The sequence below is a fragment of the Nicotiana sylvestris genome, chromosome 4, assembly GCF_000393655.2.
Source record: "Nicotiana sylvestris chromosome 4, ASM39365v2, whole genome shotgun sequence".
NCBI lineage: Eukaryota > Viridiplantae > Streptophyta > Magnoliopsida > Solanales > Solanaceae > Nicotiana > Nicotiana sylvestris.
Window position 1 is genome coordinate 179,995,943 of NC_091060.1, and position 18,188 is coordinate 180,014,130.

At 31.9% G+C, this 18,188-nt stretch overlaps 1 protein-coding gene across 1 annotated transcript; it reads right to left on the reverse strand.

Annotated features, from left to right (window-relative positions):
• Positions 1-9,273: 9,273 nt before the first annotated feature.
• LOC104216210 (probable trehalose-phosphate phosphatase 6) lies at positions 9,274-14,015 on the reverse strand. Its single transcript, XM_009766215.2, has 10 exons — positions 13,951-14,015; positions 12,571-12,654; positions 11,742-11,882; positions 10,996-11,067; positions 10,777-10,875; positions 10,615-10,671; positions 10,379-10,480; positions 10,011-10,088; positions 9,786-9,926; positions 9,274-9,423 (listed from the first exon to the last, which is right to left on the reverse strand). The coding sequence occupies exons 2-10, from the start codon at positions 12,637-12,639 to the stop codon at positions 9,274-9,276; spliced, it is 909 nt and encodes a 302-aa protein (XP_009764517.1). The 5' UTR covers positions 12,640-12,654; positions 13,951-14,015.
• Positions 14,016-18,188: the final 4,173 nt, after the last annotated feature.

An 18,188-nucleotide genomic window follows, 5' to 3' on the forward strand; every position in this document is an offset into this window, starting at 1 on the left:
TTCATTTGAAGATTCGAGCCGGACCTCGACTTACACCAAACCCCCCAGGATTCACGCTAGACAATCCCTTGACCTCCCTCGTGACCAAACCAAGCTTGGTTTGGTCCGAATCTACCCACAAATCCCGAAAACCCAAATCTGAAAAAATCGAACCCTAGAACACAAGAATTTGTGGAGTCTGTTGGATTAAAACGAATGTTTGGGGTCTAGTAGATCCTAATCGAAGTATTCTCGTTCGAGAACACCTCGGTTAGGATTTGTCCGGCCTCAAATGGTTGAATCAAGCTCGAGCCTGGGTCATCTATGTTTAAGCTTTTCAGGTTTGTTCATTTGTTGTCTATTTTAGTTTTAGATTAGTCTATCAGCCTGTTTATTTAGTTTGTTTATTTATGTTGGGATTTCTGTGGTCAGCTTGTGCCCCATATCTATCAAGACCTTTTATTTAGTCGTTTGTTTATTCTGTTTGTGTTGAATCTGTGTAGTAGTATACATATTGCGATTCAATTGATATCATCAAACCAATATTGTGTGTTGTTTTTCCCCTGTATCGTGCAAAAATTGTCAAGAACAGCCTAGGCCCTATTTATGTTTGTTTGATCGATTGCTTGTCCTGTGTCACAATTAGTACAGTCGAGTCGATATACGTCGCCGATTAGTTTAGCTTTGAATGATAATAATCTGATTCATATTATGGTTTTTGTGTGAAGTTCTGTCTGAATCCAACTGGGAACTAAGTGTAGCTGTTTGTGGATTTGAATCAGAAACATTTATAGTTTAGTTTGTGGTTTCAGTTCAGCTTGAGTTCTGAATTGATAGCATGTGCACTATAGGGCTTTAATAATTAGAGCAAATGGGATAGCATGGGCTGTCAGGCCATCTTGAGGCTGCCCATACCCTGGTTTTAATTTAAATAAGATGATAAAGGGCTAGCAGGGGAATATCATGGGAAGGGTTTTACTTTAAAATAGTTTGAGTGGAAACTGGAAAGGCAGCAAGCCACATGGGAGGGGATCTGAATAGGTTTTACAGACTGTAAAGGGCCTGATATTAGGCTATAAAAGAGAGAAAGGCATAGAGAAATAGGGGGGGGGGGAAGAGATACAGACACATACACAGAGAGATACCACAAAGACAGGCATATACAGATATACACTGAGAGAGGATATATACAGGAGAGAGATAGAGAGCAAGAGATAGAAAACATACAGATAAAATCAGAAACTGTTCTTCCTATTGTTGTTTTGATTTCACTTGTCTCAACCTGTATAATCAACACTGATTCTTCCAAGTCCTAACTGTGGTTACTGGTTGTGTGTGGCATTAGTTTATTCCTGGATTTGGCCTGTCTGAGTTCTGATCCTACGCTACTGGTTATTGCTGTCATTTTCTACTTTTTTTTTCCATCGGCCATAACTGCATTCTGCACTGGAACTTGTTCTGCCGTTACTTGTTTGTCGTTGCTGCTGTTTGTTTTGTTGTTGCTGCTATCTTGTTGTTGCTGCTGCTGCTGATTTTCCCTATCTTCTTCCTCTTCTCCTTGGCATTTTCAGCATCCCAGGTACACATTTCGAGTCCCACATTGGTGTAACTGATGTAACGATGAAAAGCATGAATTGAAAGATCTGAAGGAATTATGATCATTCTGTTGTTTTACTTACAGTTTTTTTATAAATGTTGTTAAATTGTGTAAATTTTAGTTTGTAGTTCAATAGAGAATACTTTAGTAAGTTTGTACTTAATTGAAGCTTATGCTGATCTAAAATCGCGATATGTGATTCATTTAAGTGGTATACAGGATGTAACTATAAATCATAGAATATGCAACCATTTAGTATAATTGTTAATTCAAACTCGTTCTCCAGCATGCTTTGAATATGTAGGGTGGATGGCTTTCAAACCTCGCCAAATACAATACAGTTTTACATTCTCGAGTTTCAACTTCGTCAGGCAGTATGTAGGATCATGTTCGAATCCCATTAGTAACATTCTGGTAGTTAACTACTTTAATCTAGTTTAAATAAGTTTAGTTAAATCTAACTTAAGGTTGTTTGGAGTAAGTATAGCGTTCCATCAATCTTATATGTTAATTTTCTTTTATCAAATTAAGAACATGTTCTATGAAGTATAGCATTCTTCATTCTTTGTTAAACAATTGATCAGACGATTAACAAGAATCCGAATTTGGCCAAAGCATACAATTGAATTAGCATGTATCTTTTTTCTCTCTCTCTATTTTAGAGACGAACTTAATAGGAAAATATAGTCACTGTAGGTTTATCCTTTTAAATAAAAATGAGACGAGCCTCGACAAACAAAAATGCACAAGCTGCGGGGCCCTCTAAATGTATATATTAAAATACTTAGAATTCGGGACAGGCCGTTTAGCGAATTTTACGGCCTTCCCAAAATAACAATACGCTAGTTGCTTTAGGCGCACCTTTAATAATTTAACCTTCTTAAACACGGGTGCACATTGATGTGACCCAAATCCGAATCTCAACGGAGTCAAAATGTGTCGACGACCACGGGTGCATTGATTGTGACGTGGTTCGAGATGCATTTTCACGACGTTGCAATTCTATAAAAATAAATGATAATAATAAAAGCGGTTTAAACTTAATAAAAGCACATAAGTCACAACATGTATTTAAATCAGATATTTAGCCATTATAACAATTTAAGCGACCGTGCTAGAACCACGGGATTCGAGGGTGCCTAACACCTTCCCTCGGGTCAACAGAATTCCTTACTTAGAATTTCTGGTTCGCAGACTTCATTTGGAAAAGTCGAATATTTTCCTCGATTTGGGATTCAAGATAAACCGGTGACTTGGGACACCAAAAGCCAAACCTTTCCCAAGTGGCGACTCTGAATTAAATAAATAATCCCATTTCGAATATTGTCACTTAAATTGGAAAAACTCCCTCGCGCATCTTACCCTTTCGGGCGGGGCGCGCAAAAAAGGAGGTGTGACAATAAGCAAGAAAAGCTATGACTGAGTACAAAATAATAATTTAGCAGCCAATTCAGCAAGTACATGACCTCGCAGGTCTCAACAATGATCACATAAGGCCTAAACATGATTTCTAACATGAAGTACAGTCAATTTCTATGAAAACAGAGGAAACATGTATTAAACAGTAGGCCAATTAATTCCACAGTCTCGCGGGATAGACCAAGTCACAATCCCCACGGTGCGCACCCAAACGCCCATCATCTAGCATGTGTGTCACCTCCAAAATAGTCATACGACACAATGTACGGGGTTTTATACTCTCAGGACCAGATTTATAACCGTTACTTACCTCAATTCGAGCAAAATCCTACTCCGCAATGTCTTTTCCTCTCAAATCGAGCAAAATTCTACTCCGCAATGCCTTTTCCTCTCAAATCGACCTCTAAATGCCTCGAATCTAGCCACAATAATTCGATTTAGTCAATAAAAATTGTAAGAATTAATTCCACATGGAATTCTACATTTTCCATTAAAAATTTGAAATTGCACTAAAAATTCGCCCATGGGGCCCACGTCTCGGAACCCGACAAAAATTACAGAATATGAACTCCTATCCAACCACGAGTCTAACCATACCAAAATTACTAAATTTCGATAATATTTCGACCCTCAAATCTATCCGAGAGGATTTTCAAACTCTTCCAACTAAATTCACAGATTTAATGCCAAAACTAGTAATAGATTCAGGTAATCTAACCAAAATTAAGTTAAGAACACTTACCCCATTATTTTCTGTGAAAATCTCCCAAAAATCGCCTCTCCCCGAGCTCCAATTTGGTAAAAATGGAAAATGGTTAGAACCCAACATTCTGTCCAGAATTTCTGTGGTTACTGTTCACACGTTTACTGTTCATGGGTACTGTACACAGATACTGTTCATGTGTATCGTACACCGGTACGGTACACGGATATTGTTCACGCATGTGCGGTCATTGTTCACACATGCGAAAAATGCAGAAACTGCCCAGAAAATTTCAGCAGCCTTTTATATCCGTTAACCTTCCGAAATCCACCCGAGGCCCTCGGGACCTTGACAAAAATGCATCAACCAGTTCTAAAACATCATAAGAACTTAGTCGAAACCTCAAATCACATCAAATAACGCTAAAACCGTGAATCACACCCCAATTCAAGCCTAATAAAACTAGAAACGTCCAACTTCTATATTTGATGCAAAAACCTATCAAATCAAATGCGATTGACTTCAAATTTTGCACACAAATCATAAATGACATAACGAAGCTATGAAAAATTTCAGAACTGAATTTCGACCCCGATATCAAAAAGTCAAATCTCCGTCAAACTTAAGAAATCTTTAGACTTAGATTTTTAGATTCCGTTAAATGACGATAATTTGATCTAGGGACCTCCGAATTCGATTTCAGGCATATAACCAAGGCCCAAATCACAATACGGAACTACCGGAATGGTCAAAACTTTTATCCGGGTTCGTTTGCTCAAAATGTTGACCGAAGTCAACCCAGTTGAGTTTTAAAGCTCTAGTTCACAATTTAATCCTTCTTTTTTACATAAAAACCTTCTGAAAAGTTATACGGACTGCGCACACATGTCAAAAAATTATTGATACTGCTTTTCAAGGTCTTAAAACACCGAGATGATTATTTAATTTAAAGATGACATTTTGGGTTATCACACTTGGTTACTAATCCCAATGGTAATAATAGTGCATTTAATAAGAGAAATATTTTTATCATTAGATTAAAATGCAATTTGTGTAAATCACATAATAGAATTAAAAAGATATCTTAGCTAGCAGAAATGAATATGTTGATAAACTAAATAAAATGGTGGTTGCAAAATGTTATAGAAAAAATAAAATATTTTACAGTTTTTGACTTAGTAGAAAATGATACCAATAATTACTACCAAGAATAATACTTAAATACTTTAATACCAAATGACCTTCAACCATACATTTTTGTTGTCAAGTTTCTTATTTCTTATGTATGTTATTGTCACCGTATATATAATAGACTAAGTTAAAATTGATCTTCTATTGTATATAGGTTAATTTTGAAGAAAAATATGTCTGTCATGCTACTGAAAAACTTAGATAAGCCGAGTAGCCTATGTAATAGCACATAAATAATATATAGAAGTTTTGACAATAACGTCATACATGCAAAAATTATGATATTGGTTAATGTGTTTCTAAGTATATTTTTATCCCTGAATTCAACTTTCGTCTTCCGAAACTAAGGAATATTATTTTAAATTTGTATGAAAATAATTTTTAGTATGTTTATGTTTTGCATATATAATAAATAAAGTACAAAGACAAACATCCTAAATATTGGACTATATTTATCACAATATGTTTTCTTGCACGAATAACTGTATGTTGCACTTTCAAGAGGGATATTAAGATCGACAACAATAGTTCTGGTTAAGGCAGAGCAACCAGTGCATTAGGAGGAAACATACACAAAAAAATATTGTCCACAAAGAAGTGTTCGTTAATACCATCACATTAAATATTTTTAAACTATAATATATAATTATCTAACTAACATGACAAAATTAATCATTTGTGTAAGTTTTGATAATGTCCTTTTATTTTAAATTCATGTATTATGCTAATGTAATAATATTTTTCGGCATTAAGATAATTATTGTATTATTATACATAAAAAATTTCTCATTCATAAAATTTCATTGTTCCTTCATCTATATTATTATAAAAGCACGAATACAATGTCGGTTTACCAAAATAAGCTTAAAAATAAATTTTATATTAGACAAAATAGTCATTTTACTATTTTATTAATATTTAGGATTTTGAAATCAATTAAAATTATGTTTATAAGTCTTTCCTTATTTGATTAATATTCCTTTTGGTTTTGGTAAGTTACATTCTACGTTGAATAAAACTATACCATAAACTTAATATCATAAACTTTTGCTTTCTCCCGAAACTATATAGAGACAATAAATCTTTATTGTCTGAAGTTCTCCCATCCAATGAAACTTCAATTAAATTACCCTAATTATAGTTAACAAATTCTTGAGTCAATAAACGATAAAATACCATTCAGTGGCTGTATTTTTTCTTTAAAAGATAATTCCGTGTTGGAAAAATTAATTATATTTTGCTACAGTATATCTTAGATAAAATTATAATCACCATTAATAATTTAAAGTTTAGATGAATCGATAATTATTCTAACATCTGTTATAAATTAAGAAAAAATAAGACCTATTTCCTTCTAATAGGAAGTTTCTTTTAAAGTTAAAGATCGCCCAGGAAATCTACTTCTTCTGAAGGAAAAAAATCCTTATCTTAATTTGAAATAATTTTTTTTTTAATTTTTTCAATCAAAAAAATTGATAAAGTATTTTTAATACAATAACAGTAATAACTATGCCTCGGTCCAAAAAAAAAAAAGGAACTAAACAGCTTTAAATTATATATTAGTTATCTACAACCAAACAACTTTAAGTTATATATCGATTATTACAATTAGCTAAATAAATATTTTCAACCAAAGAAGTAATAGTTTTCACAATATTTATGCGAGTTATACAGAGTTAAATTATTTCTTTAATCTTGGTAATAGTACTTGAAAACTGAAAGTTCTAGACCGAATAATAGAGAAAAATGAGAATATATGTCAAAATTTGTTGCATTAATAAGAAGTGAAAGAGAACAAATAATAATTACAAGTAATAACTGATATTCAAAAAGAAGTTTATGGCTTTGGGGATTTCTCGAAAACTTAGACATCACAATTACTTCCAAGTTAAGAGCTATTGTTTTAAAACTACTATTCGTATTGAATAAAAATGTACTAATATTTAAGATTTTGCTTAATTTTAGAACTTTAAATCCAACCAAAACTGTTATTTGACTATAGTAGTAACATTAAAGTCCTAAAACTTAAAATATCGAACTTTCTCCTAAGCCACGTGGCAAACCCACAACGTGGAAATATTGTATTAGAATTGGAAAAAAGAAATTAGAGCTAAACCTCAATCGTCTTAGACTAATTCTTTTTACTTCTTCTTTTTAGTAACTATATTACAAAAGGTCAACTCTAATATTGCTGGATTGTTTTTTGTAGATAGATAGGATGAATCGAAAGAAAATTCTTATATTGTACATAACTTGAAACACCGAGAGGAATGATAATGTTACATATAATAACAAGTGGTATATATAGCAATAACGAATTTGTCAAGAGGTCATAATATGGTTCACTCTAAATTTGACATACCTCTTTAAATAATCGAGATAACCATCATAAAAATATCAAAGTATAGTGAAGATATGCTATATCGTTAGAAAAGAAAAATTAATCTGGGATAAACCACTTATATGGAGAAGCGTCATATCATCGACACCGACGGCATGAGCTTTAGGATATAATGAACGTCGAGGAATTATTGGGCAAAAAGATAATTTTTGAAGGTAATTTATATCAAATACCATCAGTAGTTCCAAATCAACAAATACATAAATTGTAGATGCAACATGGTAACTTCATATTTACGGCATCAAATTGAAAAGATTAGGCTAACAAAAAAAATATAAGAGTGTGAATGAATATGATATCTAGTGATATTTTGTTTCTTGTCAAAACAAAATAGAGCATACAATTAAACATAATTGGTCTTTCTCCCAAACCAATTGAATGTCAAGCCCAATGGTGATAGCGGTATTGAAGATTGCTTAATAAGAAAAATATTTTCATCATTAAATAAAAATATAAATTATGAAAAATACATGAAAAAAATAACTATCTTAGCTTAGGAGAAATAATCGTGCTTCGAACTAGATATTGATGTCCAAGTTTCCTGGTGAAGAGCAGAGTATTTATTTATTTTGATTTCACACGAGATGATACCAATAACTATTACCAAGAAAAATATTTAAAATACTTAGCACCAAATGATTTTCACCATACAGGTTCATTGTATAATTTAATTATCTCTCTCTCTTTCACTTGGTAACTATCTCTCAAATTATATAGTTTTGAATTCAAGTATTATGTTAATATATAATAACAATTACATTTTCACATCAATTGCATTACAACAAATATTTTTGCTTTGTACAAATTTTTGATAAATGTAATTTATTATTCTTTCATTCAAAAATTAGCTAAATACACGTATATAGAAACTAGATTGCATAACAATCTGTATGTTGCACTTTCAAGAGGGATATCAAGATCGGCAATAAGAGTTCTAGTTAAGACAGAGCAACCAAATCATTAGGAGGAAACATACACACAAAAAAATATCGTCAACATAGAAGTGTTCGGTAAAATACCATCACATTAAATACTTTTAAACTATCCTCTCTCCTGTCCACTTTTAGGTTAATATGGTCAATTACATTGTTGATTAATGCTAAAAAGTCGATTCCTTAATATGTGTGAAAGCAATCAAAAATCACTTAAAGTGGACTAGAGGAAGTAATACATAATTATCTAACTAACATGACAAAATTGATCATTATTGTAAGTTTTGGTGATGTCCTTTTATTTTAAATTCATGTATAATGCAAATGTAATAATACTTTTCGGCATTTAGATGATTGTTGTACTATTATACATAAAAACTTTTTCATTAATTAAATTTTATTGTTCCTTCATATAAATAAATGTTTAAACTATCAAGTACCATTAGTAACAGGCAACGCACGTTCGTAGATATTAGTATAAATAAATATTTAAATCATCACGTACCATTATTAACGTGCAACGCACGTTCATAGATACTAGTTACGTAGTTTAATAATTAAACATAGGATTTATAAGAGAATGAAAAGATGCTACCTAGTATTAATTAGTAGCCCTAGTCCCGAATAAAAGGGAACAAAGAAGAAAAAAGAAACAGACCAATAAGGCAACTTAATTAGATATTGTTTTCAAAATAATCTCAACTTCTTGATCATTGAACTGTTTATTAGACCCACTTAAGTCGGGAGAAATTCAAAAATAACCAGATTTATAAGTGGTTATTCAAACTTAGTTACAGTTTCAAAAGTAATCGAAATTTAGTCACTTTTTATGTAAAGATAATTCTGAACGAAAACATTGTTTAAAATTCGGAAAAATATATCGGTCCAACATAATATACTAAAGATTGGACCAATGCTCCAATCTCCAGTATATTATACTGGAACTTTCCGTGTTCCAGTAAAATAGTGATTATTTTTCAATAACTTTGCAAACGCTGACTATTTTTGAATGACCAGTCCGAACACTGGCTAACCTGTGCTATTTTTACACTTAAGTCGAAGAAGTGTTATTGCTCCGAACCACAAGACCCAACAAAAATTCCATGACTTCCTTTGGTTCACGTAAAGAGTATAAAGCCTTGGTGTCTTTTGGAGTAGCAGATACAACTATTGGAAAACCTTGTCCCCTTTTCCTTAATACCTGCAATAATTTCATTACAGGAAAATTCTTAAAAAAGAAATAAATTATGTAAACTTACTTTTCTTTTAAGTAAGAAATTAATGATCTCACAAATAGAGTCCGGGGACGGTGAGATGTACGCTATATATGCAAACTTTACCTTTATCTCGTTTGAGGTAGAGAAGTTGTTTTCGATAGACTTCAACACAAGATATATAAAACAACAACAACAACAACCCAGTATAATCCCACTAATAAGGTCTGGAGAGGGTAGTGTGTACGCAGACTTTACCGCTACCCCGATAGGGTAGAGAGGCTGTTTCCGATAGAACATGATTGAAAAATACAAGAGATGCACGAAACAGAAAGGAGTTATTTATTACATTGAAAGCGTCTTCATCAGTTCGATCATCTCCAATGTATATTGGAAAAACATCATCTGAAGTTCCAAATCCAAGATATTCTAAGAAATATTCCAGGGCGTGACCTTTATTCCACCCAATATTTGGTCGTATCTCAAATACCTATTCATAAAAAAAAAATATTCGTTAAATTCTTGTTGTTAAAAAAAATACAGTTAATTAACCAATTCATTGAAAGAAGATTACCATCTTGCCTTTTGATACACGAAAGTTTTGGTATTCTTTTAACACAGTAGAAATCATATTTTCGAGTGTTCCGAGGTCCTGCCATTTGGAGTTCATAGTAAACAAAATAAACAGTGTCAAAAGTGAGGATGTAACGATCCAACCGGTCATTTTAAGTTTTAGTATTCCGTTTGAGTAGTTAGAATTATAGGAATTTTTATGACTTATTATATTATCAGTTCTTGGGGTAGCTAGTTTGTATTAAATTTCGTACTCTTATTTTATTATTTATTTGATGATCTTCAGTTGAGTTATGTTTCATATATTAGTTGACTTGCCTAGCGGGCTAGTTTAAGGCGACGTCTCATTGTTTATATAATAAAACAGACCTTAGCGAGAACATGTCTGTAGTGTACAGAAATGCAGAATTTGTTGTCTTCAATATTGACGCCCTTGATACTTTTAGTTCTCTCACTCAAGAGATTAAAAACCTAATTAAAATACATTAAAAAAATGTTAGGAGAATTAAAGAATATATATATATATATATATATATATATATATTTGGTTACATTTTTTTCTTTCTAATTTGTGTATTGTATATGCAAACTCCATGCACCCATACCTTATGTTTTTCAGGCAAAAATTCCTTCGCAGGTTGGTGAAGAACAACTTCATTATCCTAAAATTTCAAAAAATATACAAAAATCAAGACCTAACGACCTTGAACTTTCACATAATTACAGACAAGCAATTAGAAATATAATATTTATTAAAGAAAACTAACCATATCATCAAAATTTGTTGTGTGATTCAATGGAGCTTCGATATCTAACCCATGACTCCCAGCATAATAAACATTGTTCAATTGTACAAAATCTTGTACCTAGAAACAAAAAGAAAAAGAAGAAGAAAGCGTAAGTAGAATTAATTAATTAATAATAACTAAACTTGACTTGGTTCAGTATTTTCTGTATAATTTAAAGGATGTAAACTAAACATGAACCTTTTCTCGTTGCCGTCCACTAATTATTGCAGTAGGAAAGTGATTAGCAACTTCACGTAGCACCCTTCTCATCTGCAATTTATATGAAACTTTCCCTAATTAATGTGCCATTGTAATTTGATGATTAATTACTAAAATTATATTCATCTTAACGTTTTTTGCATGTGATATTATACTTCTTTTGAGGGAGTATGTATGTGTATATATATATATATATATATATATATATATAAGCTTTTTGTTTCATGTAATGCTCTATATATAAAGGCAGTCTGGTGAAGAAGGCATCATCGCGCGTTCGTGCACGGCCTGGGGAAGGATCACACAATAAAGGGTGTGATGTGGACAGCTTAACCTAATGCAATCATTAGTGGGTGGCTCGAACCTATAACCTATAGGTCAGGGGTGGATGTAGCATATACTCGACGAGTTTAATTGAACCCATAACTTTCGATGCAGAATAAAAATTTATATGTAAAAATTTATTAAAATTGAAAAAATAGTAGATATGAACCCATAAATTTAAAAATATAATGGGTTCAATGCTAATTTTTTCAAAAGTTGAACCATAGAGTTGAAATTCTGGATCCGTCTTTGATATAGATCACACGAAAATAAGTTTACCATGTAATGCACTGTAAATTATTTAAATGTCTTAGTTTGACTGCCCCAAATATTAATTAACCAAAATTTTGAGACAATTTAATACAAAAGGTAAATTAAAATTGAGAGAATTTTAATTATACCTTGTGAGTCATAAAAGCTTCTTCAGGATTTGGTACAATATCAGACAAGGTGCCATCATAATCCAAGAAGATTACTATCTTTCTCCCTTTTGTTATGCTCATCATTTGTTCTAATTTATCCAAAGCAGAAGGATGCTCCATCTGTACATAAATTATTATCACCAAAACATTATAATAACAACAATAACAAACTAAGTATAATTCCACAAAGTGGGATTTAGGAAAAATAAGTGTACGCAGACTTTACTCTTATTCTGTGAAGGTAGAGATACTTGTTCAAATAAACCCCCGACTCAAGGAATAAAAAAAAAAGCAACAAGCAGTAACAACAATAAAATAAGAAACAACCAGACTAACACGAAGATACGAGGCTAAGAAACAGCAAGATAAAACAACAACTACAACAAGATAAGAACCACCAAAGGATGTGGTGCAGTGATGAGACTGCTCTTCCCTTAATTAGAGATCTCGGGTTCGAGCCCTGGGTATGGAAAAATCCTTGGTAGGGAGCGCTTCCCCCCGAATGGGGCCTTACGCAGCGTGAATCCAGATATAGTCGGACTAAAATACGGGTACCGAACATCGGGTGGAAAACCAAAAAAAAAAAAAAAAACAAGATAAGATGATAGAATAGCAGAAACAACATGTAGCAAAAGAAACCTACAAATAAGAAGATGTTTAATATTACTCAACAAATTATTTTCAAACAGCTTTCAGCTTCACAAGTTCTAAAAATTCAAATTTAATTAACCAAAGTTTACTATATACACATAATTAAATAAACATCTTCAGCTTAATTTAGATAAAGATCAGAAATGGGCTTAATTACCAGCCAAGAAGTGTACTCAATTGAGAAAGCATTTTCACCTTCAGTCGATGAGAGCCTTGACAATCCCATATCTTCGATTAATGCCTGAAACAAATATATATATATAAAATCTCAATGTTATAAGAAGATATTATAATTAAAAAAATACATGTAAATTATCTCAAGTCAAATTTTATAACTTCCAAATGCAAGAAAATCCACGTTACTATAAATTTATCAAATTTGGAAAGGAGTAGTAGGTTATAATAGGATTAAGCCAAAGATCGAGCTAGAATACGAGGTACCAAATCGACTGAACCTAATAGTTTTAGTCTAAATTTTGTATATATAAAAATTTACAAAATATGTATAAAAACTAAATTCACATTCACTTATTAACACGTGGTGTCTATAGAGTTAAATTTAAAACCCATAAAATTCATATCATAGCCTGCATATATAACACGCTAAATAGGGTAGCTAATTCTGGTAAAGTTAAGTGTTCTAGTAGCTTCTTTTTTAAGAAATGATTATTTCATAAATATTTTTTTTGGGTATATCTAACTATCTATATCTAGTTTTTATTGGGCCAACTAATTTAGATTCGCGTCGTAAAAAGTTCATTAAAGAGGAAATGCTCTTTACCAAGAGTTTTTCCATTTCCAATGCTCGGAAATCATTGGTGTGATGGTAATATGAGACAGGGGCGGATGTAGATACTCAGCGGGTTTAATTGAACCCATAACTTTCGACGCGGAGTAAAAATTTATATGTAAAAATTCATTACAATTGCAAAAATAGTAAATATGAACCCATAATTTTAAAAATATAATGCGTTCAATTATAAATTTTTTAAAAGTTAAACCCATAAAATTTTGAATCCTGAATTCACCTCTGATACGAGATATCTTGTTCTTTGGTCTTCACAGACATGTATAAAAAGTGGTAAAATATGTATTTTTAGTTGTTCTAATATTTCTTTGTACTCTTCATAACACTGGCCTTTACCAATATTCTTCAAAACCCACACAGAGATACATTTAAGGCAGATTTTAGTGAGTTCAATTGAACTATGTGTATATATGTGTAAGAGTTTTAAATGTATACATATTATATACATACGATCACACTTATTTAGATCCACTAACTCTAAATTCTAAATTCACCTCTACCTGTGAGAGAGATTCAAAAACAAAATTGAACAAAAAACGCGAATAACTTGAATTACAACAGAAAATAAACAAAGCGCACGCTCATATATATATATATATATATATATATATATATATGTATATGTATATGTATATATATTGAACCAAAACAAATGATGGTTAGCCAAAGTTTCTGTTCCAATACAAGGAAATGATTAAATAGAAAGAGTAAAAAAAAGAAGAAAAATACCTTATAGGTACTGTTTTTAGAGAGGAAATAACTTCTTGATTTCTTTCTTTTGGCATGAGTTCTTGTCTATTTCTCTTGTCGGGGGAGAGGGAGTAAATGAATCAAGAGTTTGAGCCTATATATAAGAAGGAGAAAGGAAAGTAATTTAATTTCTTTATTTTAATAGTTAAAAATAAGTCTAGATTTAGCAATTTTAATTTAGTTTGTAATCTCATGAATCCACTGCTAGTTTTGTTTGTTTGACGTGTAAAATATATTACACAATCACTTATAAGGTAATAAGTACTATGTCTATTTGGTAAATTGAATTATATTACCATAACTTAAGCTATATTAATAGTATTAAAAGAATCTTTACTGATCCTACTAATATTTGGCAAATCGAGTCTGCGATTTGTAAATGATCTAAATTATGAAGAATTAACCCGATTAGCCGTCTACTTAATTTTTTAAACTAAAAATAGCCTGCGGAGGTATATATGTATAATTTATGTTTAATATGTGTATAATCAAAATATATAATCTATGATCAACATTGTTTACCATACCAATTATACATGTCCCAAGCTATCCGTCCCAATTTCTTATTCTTTTTAGTCGGTATAAAAAAGAACGTCATACTTCATTGTTTAAAAATAATTTAACTTTAAATTTATAAAAAAAACGTCATACTTTATTATTTAAAAATAATTTAACTTTAAATTTTTTATCTTACTCTTAACGAAATAATCTATAATCACAAATATATGTGTGTGTGTGCGCGCGCGCACATATTTTAGACCACAAACTTTAAAATTATACAGAGTCAAACACTGACACATAAATTAGAACGAGGGAATAGCGCTTTATATTTGAATATTTGTTCATGGATCCGGTCGGGCATTAATTATATGAGGTGTTGACAGAAAAATACAAATGTCTTTTATATTCCATCCGGTCCAAAATAAGTGATTTTTTTATTGTTTTCACACATATTAAAACATTCATATTTTAATATTAAGTAGCAATGAAATTGAACATATTAACATTTACTATCTCTTCACATAAACACTCCTAACACATACTCTAACATTATTTACTCCAAAGGTAATGTAGGAAAAAAATAATTAATTCATTCCTGAAATCTGGAAAAATTACTTATTTTGGACCACAAAAAAAGGCCAAAAAATTATTTATTGCGGATCGGAGGAAATAGTACTTAATTGGTACGTCTTGGTTTTCTTTTTTTTATTTGATTCTTTCTTCGCGAAGAAGCAAATGTGAAGACTGCCACATGTTAACAATGGAACTTCATTACTTCAGTCTACTTTCTAATATTAATGATCTCTTTATCATTTTCTCTGACTTTATGAAACTTATAGGTACTTTAATTAGCTAATATTGAACAAAATTAAGACGGTCTAAGGGTGTGTTTGGTACGAAGGAAAATATTTTTCTCATGTTTGGTTGGCTTAACTACTTTGAAAAATATAGAAATTATTTTCCAAAACTCTTTTTCAACCTTCCCCGTCCTATTCCCCATCTCCACCAACCCATCCCCACCTACCTTACCCACCACAACCCCAACTCCCGCGCCACCCCACCCTTGCCCCTCACACCTATCCTAAATAAAAATATTATTAATAGTACTTTCTTTTCATGTTATAGATAAATTTATTTTTTCATTTCAACAAATGCGTATTTTCTTTTTTCATGATATAAAAAAGTATTTTTTTTCATTCTAACAAAAAAAATACTTTCTTTTCATGATATAGAAAAAATATTTTCATTTATTTCAATAAAATAATTACTTTATTTTCATGGTGTAGAAAGAGTACTTTCTTTTTCAACCAAAAAAGAGTATTTTATTTGTAGTTTTGGATCATAAATTTCAATGTTGTTTTGCATAAAAAAAGTAAAACATCACATTAGCTCTTTTGGGTTTGTGTGAATTTTTAGAAGAATAATTAAATTATTGAAGAAAATAGAGTCTTGAAAACGTTAGGTATGGGGGGAGGGGGATGAGGGAGGGGGAAGAAGGAAACATGAGAACTTGGGGGAGGGGTTGAGGAGAGTAACATTAAAAAAAATTCGACTCTCTAACCAAACACTAGAAAATATTTTTCGGAAAAAGTTTTTCACTCACCAACCAAACAAGGAAAAATAAGTGATAAAACCACTCATTTTTTCATGAAAACATTTTTCATGGAAAACATTTTCCTTCATACCAAACACACACTAAGTTGCATAACATTTTCCAACAATATTAAAAGAAGTTATATACCAGTAGAGTTGTCAAAACGGGCCAGCCTAGCGCAGCCCAACCCAGCCCAAATCTTACAAGCTTTGAAATTTGGTGGCCTAGGGTGGGCCAGCCCGCCATCTAAATGAGTTTTAAAATGGCTAGCCCAACCCAGCCCTAAGAGGACCGTGGGCTAGGCCGGGCCGACCCTTCAATTTTTTATAGAAAAATATTTCTTCAAATCTTTAAAGATTTCTTCGTGACATAGTCTCTTAATCATATGAACGACTTCTTTTTGTTTAGAGTGTGCAAAATCTTGATATTTGACAAGGAATCTCGTAATTGAAATGCACATTTTCTATATTTATAGGTCTTCTTTTTTAACGTTACATGAATATTTTTTAATACTTTTCTTTCACTTTTTTCAGGTTGAGGGATTGCTTCAATAAGTTTATATGTTGAGGTTTTTTAATTTAGGTTTAACATCATTTACTAAATTCATCATTATAGTTCATTACTATTTTAAAATTCACGAAATTTGCTAGTGTTGTCAATTTTCTTTGGGTCTTAAAACTTGGCCTTTTTCCTAGTTCGTCGTAATTAAGCAAAAGAAAAACTAATCTTGTCATACTACATGCATATCAAAAATCTAAATTCTAGTAGATATGGAAGGGTAAATGAGCAATTTAAGGTTGGGGAATGAGAATTATAGTTAATAGTTTTTTTAATTTTTATTTTTTGTAAATATTAAATATTTAAATTTGAATTTAATTAATTTTTGGCCCACGGGCCGGCCCAGCCCCAGCCTCGATCAAGCCTTAAGGGTCGGCGGCTAACTTGGGCCGGGCTTATAAGCCTCAGTTTTAAATGGATTAAAAAAATTCCAACCTAACCCTACTCTAGTAGTGGGCTGGGTTGGGCTGACCTCACGAGCCATGCCCATTTTGACAGCTCTATATATTAGTAGGTGTAAATATTTTATATTTTTTTAATATTATCATGTCATCTCATGTCACTGCAATCGATGAAAATAATCTGATGATGTAAAATTTGTTACACTACCAATAATATATATAACTTAAATTCTTAAAGAAGGAGATGTTAAGATCTAATTGTCTCTAGATCTCTATCTAAATATGCTGTTGGTATTGGTCCTCTAGAATTAAAGTTATACAGATTTATAATATTTCTTTTACACTATCAGAGTACTTAAATCTATTGTAACATGCTAGTTTGTTTACCCTTAAATTTGAGTAACAATTAAATTTATATTGTGGTTTTAAAGATACGCGATTTAGTCCAATATCAATTAATAAACAAGGAATTAAATTTCTAAACTGAAGAAATAAAGTAAGTCAAACCAGTGTGCAATCCAATTCTTGACCTCGAGTTATGGTGGCCTCGAGGTAGGTTAGCAAGAACAACAAAATTGTAAGGCAACTCTGATGAATAGTAAGCAAGAAAGTGTAGAATGTGTATTTCTTTGTGAATGAATCATATGTTACAAATGAATGGGCTCTCCTTTATATAGTAGGGAGTCCTAAATAAGGTACACTTCTAATTACAGTAAGAAATCTTATTGGACAGCCGTCTAACTGCCAAGTACAAATCCATTTCGGAATTTACGCCGGGATCTTCGAGCCGTTGCGGGAATCTCGCTCTTTCTGTTATTAACCCATAACGGTATTATCTCGAGGTTGATCGTACTTGGCCTTGGTTTTCATCAAGCACTTCGATCTTCAAGTTCTACACTCCGCCATCGGGCTCGAGCCAGGTCCATTTTGAGCTTTTCTCGAAGCAGCTCCCCAAGCATACGAAATCGAGCATACCTGATTTCGACCATATATAGATAGTTCCCGTGTTGCTTAGAATAAGATGATAAGAAACTATTTGAGCCTCGATTTTCCGGAGCCCCTGATGATGATGTCATCCCCGTGATGTAAGCGTTCGAAGTAACCGAAATGTCCCGTCAGTTCGCTTCCTCAAAACATTAAATGCTTGCCAGTAGCGGCCGGCC

What these genes read in the sequence shown, in the direction of transcription:
- LOC104216210 (XM_009766215.2), bottom strand. Translation starts at nt 12,639, where the DNA reads ATGGGATTGTCAAGGCTCTCATCGACTGAAGGTGAAAATGCTTTCTCA. An exon ending in AAGCTTTTATGACTCACAAG is followed by an intron (nt 11,068 to 11,741) that starts GTATAATTAAAA and finishes TATAAATTGCAG; the next exon opens with ATGAGAAGGGTGCTACGTGA. An exon ending in GTGGACGGCAACGAGAAAAG is followed by an intron (nt 10,876 to 10,995) that starts GTTCATGTTTAG and finishes TTTTGTTTCTAG; the next exon opens with GTACAAGATTTTGTACAATT.